Raw genomic sequence first — 13361 nt, forward strand, 5'->3', positions numbered from 1 at the left:
AAAGATTATGTAGCATACTAGCTGTTATAGGTAATAGTTAAGGAGGTAGTAACCACCCAGTTTTTTCATTCCAGTGTGGACTTCATCTCTGCTCTCTGATACCCGCTCTGTCGGTCCTTTCTACTCTGAGCTTTGGAGCCCACTGCTTACATGCAGATTCTGTCACACTATCGCTGAAACATGGCTTTCTCCCATAAGCCATTGCCTCCTCTGTAGCCCTCTCTTATGGAAGCTGATTGTTTTCCTTTAACACTTTTTTATTTGTGTATACGAATGTGAACTCCTTCCTACATGATGGAAGGAGAGAACTAACACCTTCATGTTACTTTCCCTGACCTACACACACAAACACACACACTATAAATAAATCAGGACAGGGCTACACAGTATTAGCATGTGATGTGGAGGTGAGCAGCTTCAGGCTGACCCGGCTGCCTTTGACACTTGCCGTCTTATTTCAGCGTTGTCTGCTGACACAAAAATCTTACTACACAACTAGAAATGTTTGAATCTTTCAGAGACAGCTATCCTCAGCCAGGAGCTAGCTGAATATATTTCACAATGAAATAGATTCCCTTGCTGATTTTGTTATGTATTTACATTTTTGGCTAGAGAAAGAATAATATGATTTGGGGCAAAATAAGATTAAATATACAACTAATGAGTGTTTAATATGGCTGTTTTAAAATTAAATGTTTGACTGTTTCTGTTGGCATAAAAAATTAAATTGCCATGATCTTTATGTATACACATCAGAAATATTGCTTATGTTACAAGCTTTCTAATAAACTAGACTTAGAAATGTAATCTGCAAAATCGTATTTCAAGTACTGTTCATGCCTACAGAATTTCAGTTCGTTTTTATGGGAGTGAAAGTTGTGACACTGGAAAAAGTATTTAAACAAAACTAAAAAAAAAAATTTTTGAAAGATAATTCCCTTTTTTCCTAACAGGTTTAACAGTGACTGTTTTACGTTCAAATGAGAGAAAAAAAATTCTGGAAACTACCGGTGTTGTCAAAGGGTAAGATTATGTGTTTCAATCTACAACATAGTCCCACAGGAAAGGGAGAGCTAGTTTGGGTTGTGCTGTAGACCTCGGCCCAGGAGTGGCCTTTGGAAGATGATCCTCCCAGAGTTCTGGTAAGAAAAGCTGAAGTCCACGGCTTTACTCTCCTCATGGAAAAGGCCATAGAACACTAACTCACAGCATAGTCATGTCTATTTAATAAAATTAGCATCCAAGAATTTAGTTCACGTCTTATTTTAATATTGTAAAATTATCATCATCATTGTCGTTGGACTAGAAATAGGCTTTGGTGGCACACACCTTTAATCCCAACACTCAGAAGGCAGTGGCAGGCAGATCTCTGAGTTGGAGGCCACCTGGTCTACAGAGTGTGTTCCAGGACAGCCAGGGCTACCCAGAGAAATCCTGTCTCAAAAATATAAATAAAAAAGGAAGAAAGAAAAAAGAAATACCCTTTAAAACAACCTTGTTTTCTTCAGTTTCTCCATTTTCTTTCTTCCTGGGGAAGGCCTGCTTATAATAGACCAAGCACTGGGTTCTTGAGTGCCTTTATTTTGTCTCATTTTACATAGAAATTATTTCTTTTTTTTTTAGATTTTTATTTATTATGTATATAGGTTTCTTCCTTCATGTATCCTGCAGTACAGAAGAGGACACCAGATCTTATTACAGATGGTTGTGAGCCACCATGTGGTTGCTGGGAATTGAACTCAGGACCTCTGGAAGAGCAGCCAGTGCTCTATTCCTCTGAGCCATCTCTCCAGCCACCCATAGAAATTATTTCTAATATTGGAATCCAAATAATGAAAAGAAATATAAATACAATAGAAGCCCATAAGCACTAGGTATGAACACTTTAACCTTCCGGACTGATCTGGATGGAAAGGAGCAGCAGAGGATTGGTTATGGTAGGCTGGAGCACATAGGACGGGAGAAGATCACACTGGCATTGCTGTGCCTGTCATTTATTGTGTTCATTAACACTTGGGAAGCCCATGGAGAAGAGACAGCTCCATCCTACTACATAGAGTCTTAGAATAAAGACTTGGCATTGGTGAGGTGAGGCAGGTTTTCATGTTGATATCCATTATTGATGATACTCAGGTAATAGGATCAGAGTTACATTTGGGATATGACCATACAAAATTTACGTTCTGGTATTTTTCTAAGTATGATTATCTGAGAGAAAAATAAAATGAAAGCCAGGCATGGCATGGTGGTACACTCCTTTAGTCCCTGCACAGGAGGCAGAGGAGGTTGGATCTCTATGAATTTGAGGCCAGCCTGGTTCCAGACAGTCATGGCTACATAGAGAGACTCAAAAAGCATAAACAGAGCTAGAAGGATGGCTTAGCCATTAGACTACGCTCACACACACACACAGAAAAAAAAAAGCAAACCGTAAACATCTGTACCCGTCCGTCCAGCTCCAGCTAAAGAATAACACGTGTGATTCCATTGTCCTCACCTGCTTTTGTCTTCAGCACGAGTTCCTGTGTGGTGGTGCATAACCACCATATCGGAGCAGATTTCCCCTGGAGCAGCTTCTCCCTTGTGCTGGAGTACAATCACGTGGGCCACTCTTGCTGGGCCATGCACTGCCAGCAGTTGAATATACCGTTCCTGGCCTTTAAAGTCGTCCTTCCAGACACAGCACTGAAGAGTAAGGAGATAAACCGGGATCCTGGTCTCTGTTAGAGTAGAGTTGCTCTGTTTGAAGAAATACTTTGCTATTTATAAAATAAGTTTTGTACTTATATAGTTTATAATATGCAGCTTATATATAGTTTGTAAACTATATAATATAGTTTATATATTTTCCTTAATATACACCTGCATTACTACTGTTTAATAAAAGGAGGAAGCTGAGGTAGAAAAAAATGTAAACATTTATAATTCTTTTATTTAGGAGTCACCTTGCTGGATAGATTTGGTGGGTTTCTCTTGGAAATTCAGGTCCCATATGTATTTTTTGCATCTGAAGGTCTGCTTAATATCCCAGAAATACTCCGGCTGCTGGAATCTGGGTAAGCCATGCTTTTTAGTTGTTGGTCTCAGCAACTTCAGCATGTGTACGTGTGTTCTGATTAGTTAATTGAGCTGTACATGCCATACCTTATCTTCCTGATCCAAGACTAGAATATTACAAGATCATCTTTCCAAAGAGCATGTCAGTTTATATTTCTAATTCCTAAACTATAACTATTGAATAATATTTTTATTATAAGTACAATTTTATGTACAAAATGAAATTTAATTTTTCATTAATTTGCATTTTATTTAAATTTCTCTTGTTACCAGCACATACATTCATCTTGTATGTTCTTTTTCTGTGAATTACATATTCAAACATTTGAGTCATTTGCAATATTCAAAAAGAGAACTTTTTCTAAAAATAAAAAAGGAACATGGAAAACAGGACTATGAAGTTCTAAATGAATGGTTGGGCTTTCAGGTTAGTAGTTTTAAGGTTATGCCATCATTGAATGTTTTAAATTAAAAAAAATACTGTGTCATAGTACACAGGAATGTTGAAGTGCACATCAATGAAGAAAAATTGAATTATTGCTTCAGATAAAATCCAAATCAACATTCTATGCTTTTGTTTTCGTGTTGAAAGGCTATAGGGTACTCATAAAAACTGTTAGCTCATGAAAGTAAAGTGTAGGCAGAGACTTGGGTTATAGCTCAGTCACGTGTACTTAGTATGTGTTGTGAGGTCACTGAGTATTCGTGAGGCCCAGGAACAGCTTGACCCCGAAAAGTGAGTCAGTATAAAAAAAGGAGAAAATTCTGATAAATGGGGAATCTTACAGTCTTTTGACATGATAGTTTAATTTATGAGTTCCTGCCAAAGAACTAGGATAGATACAAAACATTTGTATGGCAGTATATATACTAATATTCAGCACGATTACTGAGACAGCATATACTTTTTTAAAAGATTGTCATTGTAAAAAAAAAAAGAGAGAGAGATAAAAAGAAATTAGCATGGACTGGACAGAGGGCTCAACCATTAACAGTACCTGCAGAGGACCAGCTTGGTTCCTGGCGCCCAGGCTGGGCAGCTCCTAACCACCTGTACCTCTAGTGGTGACCCAGAGGATATGATGCCTGTTCTTGTCTCCACGGGCACCAGAATGCACATGTACCCACCCACACATGCACAAAAATTAAAACTAAGTCTTTAAATAAATAAATAAAAATTTGAAAAGAGAGTAACACAATTCAAGGTGAAGCCAATAGAAAACGCACCAGAGGCCTTCCAAGCTGAGCAGGTACAGATTAGAGGAGAAGTGTCTGGTTTCTTTTGTAAGTAGATCACAATTTTATTCCCCAAATTTAAAAAGCTGATTTATGAGAAAAACAGTAATCCCCACAACTGACTATTCCAAAGGACAGCACAGTCCTCTGAGGTGTGTTCTCAGCCGTGCATTATCTCCACTGAAGACTGTTGTCTCCCGCAGCTATAATATCACACTAGTGGAGAGAAGCTGCTGCGAGTCTCTGAAACTCTTCGGAAGCACAGAGCGCTACGTGGTGGTCACAGTTGACGAGCACACTGCTATAGTTGTGCAGGTAAAACTATGTCACACAGGGTAGAAACTCCAGTGGGAAGTAAATCTGGGGAATTAGCATGAGGAGTAGGGAACAGATATGGACAAAATACGTTCAAATGTATGAAATTATCACTTATTAATAAAATATTAAAATATAAAGTCAAGCATGTTAAAATAATACATCTATGTTATTTTTTCCATATGGAGCTTAAATGTATGAAATTATCACTTATTAATAAAATATTAAAATATAAAGTCAAGCATGTTAAAATAATACATCTATGTTATTTTTTCCATATGGAGCTTATTTGTAATCTGTGATCTCTTCTAAATTTTGCAGATGGGCATAGTGATAAATTACCACCACGGAAAATGACTACCAGTCTTCCTGATGTCATATAAATTTTAACAAAATTAAGGAAGATAAAGACAAACATAGTAATATCTGCAATCTTGGCATGTAGGATATTGAGACGGGATTGCAAGTTTGAGACCAACCTGAGTTATGTACAGCAAAACCCTAACTAAAAACAAACAAAATGAGTAAAGAATCTGGGGCTGGAGAGATGGCACAGGGGTTAATGGCACTGGCTGCTCTTCCAGAGGTTCTGAGTTCAATTCCCAGCCACCACATGGTGGCTCACAGCCACCTATACCAAGATCTGGTGCCCTCTTCTATTGTGCTGGCAGAACACTGTATACATAATAAATAAATCTTTAATAAAAGCATTTTTAGCAGTGTATATTTGTGTATTATAAAGTTATTTGTAGAAAAATAGTGTAGGAAGTTTCAAAAGCAATAAATTCCAAAGGCTGGGGATAACAGAGTGCTGGCTAGCATGCACACAGCCCTGAGTGTGAGCACCAGCTGTGCAGACAGAGCAAGATAACGAAAACCAGGAACCTCTTTCATGTAAGAAAGTACAGTATAACCTTACATGGTTAGGTAGTCCATTCTTTACTTCTTTTTTTATTTTGTGTGTGACTGTGTGAGTTTATGTGCACCACGTGTATTCAGGTGCTCAAGGATCCAGAGGGCATTGGATCCCCTGGAATTGGAATTATAGGTGATTGTAAACTCTGATCTGGGCACTGGGAATTGAATATGTCTGGACTCTGTGTTAGAGTAGTAAGTGTCTTAACTGCTGAGCCATCTTTCTAGCCCCAAAAAAGTATATTAATTGATGGTTAGAAGTGTACAATTTCCTCTAAGGCAAATAGGGATTACTTCAAATTGTTGTTTCTCAAAGAGAGAGAGTGTCCCCAAAACTACATGGAATTTAGACCTGTCTCCTCACCTGCAATGCTGCCACCCAGCTGGATACTCAAACCCTGGCTGCTGACACATTAACTTTATGACAGAGAGTCACAATTTTGTTAAAATACAATTTGGAACCTAAGATGTATACATTCTTGGAAGAGTCTTCTATGTTTGCTTGTTTGATATACCAGTTGTAAATAAATGGAGATTGGGGGCTGGAGAGATGGCTCAGAGGTTAAGAGCACTGGCTGCTCTTCCAAAGGTCTTGAGTTCAATTCCCAGCAACCACATGGTGGCTTACAACCATCCAAAATGAGATCTGGTGCCCTCTTCCAGCCTGTAGGCACATAGAATACTGTATACATAATAAAATCTAAAAAAAAAAGAAATGGAGATTGGAAATCAGGTTCGAGTATAAATTATTGATAAATGTGGTAAGGTCTGATTTAATGAGAAAAATTATACTATAAGAATGATATAATGGAAAAGTCAAGTCCTGGAGCTTTAAAGAGACAGTGTTTCTTGAATATTTAAAGTTTTTAATTATTTGTTGACCTGGAAAAACTCTTAATCCACAGTTATAGAATTTCTGTTAGAAGAAGGACATGTCTTGAATGACACATTTTATCAAATATCTTACTAAACTTTAATAATTAAATGAAAAGAAGATCCAGACTGTCGAGGGACCCAGGACGTCTACCAAGCCGCCCTTTCAGGTTTGCTGTGCAGGGCTCCCAGACTCGAGCTCTGGCCGCAGTGCTCGCAGGGCAAGTGCTTTTACCAGTTGCACCATCAACAGGTTATTCCATGGGCTTTCGAATGTACTTTCTGTTGTCCTGGGGTAGCCAGATCCCAGTCCACAAAGCACCTTTTCAGCACAGGAACATTGAATTGGTCATTTTATTCCTATCTTGGACTGTGGAAGACTCATAAGAGTTCCTGGTTGATGCTGTCACTAGTTACCATTTTTATGTCTGCTGCAGCTTTAATTTTTACATTAAACTATACCCGTGTGTCTTAAGTTTCCATTTCTATACCACAGACTGTTGCAGTTTTAAACAGTAGTCAACCTAATGTATCTTTTCATTTTATTTATTTTTATAGGACCTAGAAGAATTATATTATGAGAAGGCATCAGACAATATCATTATGAGATTAATGGCGTTGTCATTCCAGTATAGCTGTTGTTGGATAATACTGTATCCCAAGGAAACATTAAATTCAGAGTAAGTAAACACTTCTTTCTCCAAAGTCATGTTCATAGTCTTCTTCAGTCCTCTTTGCACACAAATGTTCATGCCAAGTCCACTTAGTCATCTAGTGTGCTTTAAGTGTGTGTGGGGGGGTTCTGGGGATGGAGACAGGGTATTGGAGAGCCAAGAACTCTGCAGATGGCACATACAGTCCTGGACATTCTGTTCAGATCATCCCCTCAGACCCTGTCTCACTGAGAATTATTATTTTAAGTGTTTTATTTCTTTGCAATCCTGAGCTTGTTTGCTAAAAGACAAATCATTTTAAACCACTTCTAAAATCCTGTTAATACACTGACTACATAACTCCTTCCTGTACTTATGTCATTGGTGGGCTTAACCAAAACGTTAGAAAATGCCGTGGCCAGACAGTGGCTTGAGTCATCATTGTATTTATCCTTTCCTTTACTGATAAGCATAATAATCATTTCTTCTTTATTCTCTGCCAGCTGGCTTTTCTCTGTACCAGTCTTTGTCTCTGGAGGTCCCTGTCTCAGGACCGTCAGCAGTGCGTTTATCTTTCGCTGCTCTGAGGCATTTAGGACTGTTGCAGTGGTCTGTTGCTCCAAACTCCCCAGTTCTGTGACAGAACTCCAGCGCCTTTGATCATCCACCTTTCTAAGTCCTTTCCCTGCCTGTACAGCTTCTTTGTGTCAGTCTCTGAACATATTTATTCATTGTCCGTCATATCTACAACTTTTGTCGGGGTCTGTCGGTATAGAATTACTACGTCACTTTCTGCAGCCTTTCTGGGGAATTCCTGGAACAAATTTCTAAATCTTTACTAAACATGTTCACCCTTTTATCCCACAACTCTCAAATTAACATGTCCAGATATGAACTGACTGTATAGTCTCTGTCCCCTCCAAGCTTGTATTTCTTCTTCCCTGCCCTTTAGCAGTTTTACGTTCTCTCTGTCTGCCTTGCATTTATGTTAGCTCAGATTCTCACTGTTCATGCGGATTGTTACACTACCTGTTGTTTTTGTAGCTCTACCTGTCTCTCCCTGTTCCTTTAAGTGGCGTGTCAGATACTTGGTTGATGACCCTAAAACCAAACTCTGATTATTCCATTCTTATGAAAAGCCTTTACTGAGAGGCTAGAAAAATAACTCTGTCAGTAAAGTGCTAGGCACAGGGAACTGAGTTTGAATCCAAGGATCTGAGTTCAGAATCCAGAACCCATGTTAAAGAAAATAACAATAACAAACAGGCATGGCGGTGTGCATTTTAATCCCAGTGCTGGGGAGGAAAAGCAAGTGGGTCCCTGGTGCTCCCTGACCATTCAGCCTAGCCTGCTTGGCTGGTTCTATAACAGCAGTGCGATAGCACCTGAGAAATGACGCTTGAGATGTAAGCAGGGCACGGTACTGAAGACCTTTAATCCCAGCCTGCTCCATAGCAAGCCCTGACTTCAGAAGATGAAGACAGAGGAGGAGGAGGAGGAGGAGGAGGAGGAGGAGGAGGAGGAGGAGGAGGAGGAGGAGGAGGAGGAGGAGGAAAGGTCGTTAACTTCTGACTCTGTATGCATGTCTATACACACAAACATCACATGTGTGTGCACACACACACAGTTAACTTCTGACTCTGTATGCATGTGTGTACACACAAACATCACATGTGCGTGCACACACACACAGTTAACTTCTGACTCTGTATGCATGTGTATACACACAAACATTACATGTGCGTGCACACACACAGTTAACTTCTGACTCTGTATGCATGTGTATACACACAAACATCACATGTGCTTGCACACACACACAGTTTTTACTGACTCCCTAGCTACCTACTCAACACAATACAAACTATGACCCATATGTGTGAGGTGTCGGGATATGACACACCTGCATTTCCAGGCTGCTTCTTCCCTGCCCTCCAGTTCAGCCAGGTGCTTTCTGCTGTCACCACTTCCTTTCTGCTTCTTCAACTCTTTCCTCTGGTGAAACTGCACTCAGGTTTGTCTTATTTTCCGGACCTGTCCCAGGTACTGTTTTCTGCTCCGTCTTTCTCAGAGCTCCCTCTTTACACTTTCCATCCTGAGAACCGCTTAGCTCTGTTTCTTCCTCTGTGTTTTGAGTCTTTGGAGCACACTGCTTTCGGGTGATAGGTGCTCAGTAGTTGTTCACTGAATGAGTCAGCCTTTCCTACCAAATTGCTAACCGGTGTGACTCATTTTTATTCCTCTAGTACCACATCCCACCTAACTCACAGCAGCTATATATTCTTTAAATTGGTTGTTGAAGAAGGAATCGATACACTTGGCATTGCCTGTGATTTTTGTCCACTTTCTTGACACCATTCTTGCTTACTAGTTTACTGAACTCTTCCCGTGTAGTTATTATCTTGTGAGGACAGAAATGAACTGGAGTCTAAGAGTCTGAGCACCTTGGCTCTTAATTCCTCTTCTATTAGCAAGCAGCTCCAGCAGTCATTTAACTTAGTGAGCCCCTTCCACCTGGCTATAAAATAAAACCTCACTTTGAAGATTAATAAGACCTATAAAACAGTTCAAGTCTGGTGCCTGTTTAAAAATCATTTTAAGCTTTATCCAAATTTTTTAGATAAATTATTTACTTGGAAGTTTTCTAAGGCTGTTTACAGATTGCTGTTCATCTATAGTATTGTGGTTCAGTTGAAATGCAGGGGGAGAACAGCAAAAGATCCCGACCTATTTTTGCCTATTGTGTAATATTCTGAGATAGCTTTATTTTTATCACAATATACAGTGTGATAATTTATTTGTGATATTATCATAAATATAATTATTTCCAGAATTACAAGTTTCATAGTTCTATTTTATTAGATAATTGTAACCTTTTTCTTTCTCTCTGTCTCTCTTTTTTTTTTTTTTTTGGTTTGGTTTTTTGAGACAGGGTTTCTATGTATAGCCCTGGAACTCTTTGTAGACCAGGCTGACCTTGAACTCGCAGAGATCCGCCTGTCTCTGCCTCCCAAGTGCAGGGATTAAACATGTGTACCACCACACCCATCTAATTGTAGCCTTTAAGTAGTATCTCAATAAGATGACCAAATGAGAGAAATAGAAAATGAAGAAGAAATGGTTTGAATTATCTTAGTTATTTCAGGCAGATAATTTCAAGGATGAGCAGCAGCAACCTTTGAGACTATCCCATATTTGGTGCTTGCCAGAAAGAGCCATCGTATAGTTGCGCTCATGCTATGACTTAACAGTCTGTAGCACAAAGTTAACAAGAGGAGGCGCTCATGGGACAAAGCCCTGAGGAAACTTCCAAGAGTCTTCTGGTTCACACACAGAGGTGCTTGATTTTCTCAACAACAAGTTATGACAACACTACAAACTTCAGCCGTCCGGGAAGCTTATTAGAGACACAGTGACCAGGGTTAGCACAAGTCAGAGCTTCTGGGACTCAGAAGGTAGGGAAGTGCTCATCAGAATTCATGGTGTTTGGAGAAACAGCTCAGGCACAGTAAGTTGCTCTACCGACCTTTCACTCTGTGGAGAAAGTCTGTCTGGGCGTGTGTGACACCATTCACGGGGAGATGCAGACAAAGACTACTCATCATAAACAGGGGCCTATGTCACAGCAAGGGCATGTGTGACACCATTCACGGGGAGATGCAGACAGAGACTACTCATCATAAACAGGGGCCTATGTCACAGCGAGGGCGTGTGTGACACCATTCATGGGGAGATGCAGACAGAGACTACTCATCATAAACAGGGGCCTATGTCACAGCAAGGGCATGTGTGACACCGTTCACGGGGAGATGCAGACAGAGACTACTCATCATAAACAGGCCTATGTCACGGCGAGGACACCACAGCAGCCCATTCCCGTGAGCTAATGAGGTTATTGGGGTTACTTTCAGGGGTGTGGGTGAAGGGTTAACTAGGAGAAATGACTCTGAGAAAGAGCATGACCCAAAGCCCACCCCAGTATGGGTAACGAGTCACCAAAGCTACAAGCCTGTAACTCACTGCAACTACAGGCAGCTTGGCAGGCTGAAGAGGCTCAGACCACCCAAGCTGCCTCGAGGAGGAAAATCAGCCAAGCTGTCTGAAAAGAGCAGAGACCAGGGGAGCTGTTTGGAGAGGCTCAGACCAGCTAAACTGTCTGGAAAAAAAGTGCTCCAGCCATATGAGCTGTCTGCCAATTGTGCAAGGAGCTCCGGGTTTCCAAGTTCTGTGAGCTGTCGCCTATGCTGGGTGGGCTTTGGTGGTACAGCTGTCTTTGAGTTATTTCTGCTCCTGTAAGTAACTCCTCACGCATATTCCTGGAAGTAATCACAATAAAACACATGGTTCACCATGTTGGACTTCAGTAGTTTCCTTACTTTGGTCTGTCCTTGGTTCCCTATCGAGACGAACAAACGCCTATTCACATCCCCCAGGAACAGTGTTAAACACCACGGAGGAAGACGCTAACACACAGGACAAAAAGAGCCAAGAAATGTCTAGATAGAAGACTACTAGCTTGAAGTTCTTAGTAATAGACTGGTACTCTCCTCATTGCTGCTGAGAATATGTAAAATGAGTAGGAACTGTGGAAACACCCTCTCCCGGGTCAGAGTTCACATCTGACCTGTCAATAACCATAGAAAGGGGCAGAGTGCTTCTTCTAAGGGAGCAGCTCAGGAAAGATGCCGGCACCTGGCTCTGGCCATGCTTTATCTGAACCTACCACTTTGACCCTGAGATGGAGCATTCTCTGTCTAACTTTAGGTCATACAGTCATCCCCGGAGATAAGAATGGAGTGGGTCAGCTCCTCTCCTCAGCCATCACCTCCCTCCGCACACACCCTCAGCATCCCTAGATTTAATAGTGTGCTCAAGACAGCAGGTGGAAATGCCCTTTCCAGACAGGGGAAAGGACGTGCAAGGAGGAGGGACGTGCCTGCAGCAAAATGTCTGATGCGGAAACATATAATGATCTCGTTCTTAGGTACCATCTCACACCAAAGACACTCCATCACCTTGCGCAGATTTATGCAGCCTTGGTTTCCTCTGGTCTTAAATCTGAAGAACTGGATGTAAAGGTATTGTTTTCCTATGTATTCATAAATACTGTTCATAAACTAAAATTAGACTTGAACTCAAGTGCCCAGTGAGAAGAAACATTAAACAGACACAATTCCTTAAGAGCCGATAAAAAGCAAGGTCAAATTATTAAATATATTTATCACTACACTTCTGTTTTAAAAGCTTTTATGTGTTTTACATGAACATACACACTCATATAAATTCACATAAAATAAATACGTGGCAAGAACTTTAAGCCTGGTATGGTGCACACACCTGTTATCTTGGCACTCAAGAGTTCAAAGCCAGTTAGGGAAACAGTAATGAATGTTTCTAGTTAATTTAAAATCAATCATAGTTAGAACTTAGTTTTGGTTTTTAAAAGGTTTTTTTTAGAACTTTTAAAAAACATGTCAGGATATGAAGAAAAATAAATGTCCCTTGATCAAAACATTTTCTTTATGCAAGATGTACTGAGATTTTCTGTCAAGACATTTTGATAGGGTAATGTGTACTGATGATCTATAATCTCCTTATTTGGCCCCTTTTTAGGGTCCCACTGTAAAAATAAACCATTTGTCTGAATTTTTCTGTTATTATTTCATGCTCTTTAAGAACTCAGACGTTCCCACTTCCTTGCTGTAGTTTCTGAGTAGTTCTTAAAATCCTTCTGACGTGTAAGATCTGCACCTATATTCTAGCAACCAGTTGACAATCTCCACCTGAATATCCTGCAGATACCTCAGACTCTGTGTGTCCCTATGAAACTTCCCGTCCTCCACCAAGCTTAATTTGGACATTTCTGTTCACTGGTGTGGGCCTCTCTGTACAGCGGCAGTATCTCTGGACTCGGTCTTCTGCGCCCACCTCTGCTTCTCTGAGTTCAGGCATGCATCACTTCTGAAGATTTTTAAGATGCCTTCCTAACTAACCAGCTCTTCCCTACCTGTTCCCTCCCCCATCATTTGCTGGCACCCATGCCATTGCTAGGATGCCGCTGTGAAAATCCGCTCACGAAGTGTGCTTCTGGAGGTGAGGGGCTTGTCTGATCACGTCTGTACTCTGGGCACCCAGCATGATGCCAAATAGACGGTTATTGATAAATACTGTCTGGTTTTCTTGCTTAGAGACCTTCCATATGTACCTGCTTCATTCAAAGTAGAGTCAAATTCCAGTGGATTCAGAATTTAGTCCTTGGGTAATCATGTCCTCCATAAAGCCCTACAGTCATACCCCACCAATGAACGGATA

General features: G+C 40.5%; 1 protein-coding gene across 1 annotated transcript in view; it reads left to right on the plus strand.

The window, feature by feature from the left end:
• Nucleotides 1-13361, plus strand: part of Shoc1 (shortage in chiasmata 1) — a 69515-nt gene that overhangs the window by 46983 nt on the left and 9171 nt on the right. The window contains exons 18-23 of the mRNA XM_057790995.1: nucleotides 954-1023; nucleotides 2514-2692; nucleotides 2939-3056; nucleotides 4497-4608; nucleotides 6955-7076; nucleotides 12034-12127. Coding sequence (XP_057646978.1) covers nucleotides 954-1023; nucleotides 2514-2692; nucleotides 2939-3056; nucleotides 4497-4608; nucleotides 6955-7076; nucleotides 12034-12127 — 695 coding nt within the window. The remainder of the gene's footprint in view (nucleotides 1-953; nucleotides 1024-2513; nucleotides 2693-2938; nucleotides 3057-4496; nucleotides 4609-6954; nucleotides 7077-12033; nucleotides 12128-13361) is intronic.

The sequence above is a fragment of the Chionomys nivalis genome, chromosome 16, assembly GCF_950005125.1.
Source record: "Chionomys nivalis chromosome 16, mChiNiv1.1, whole genome shotgun sequence".
Taxonomy (NCBI): domain Eukaryota; kingdom Metazoa; phylum Chordata; class Mammalia; order Rodentia; family Cricetidae; genus Chionomys; species Chionomys nivalis.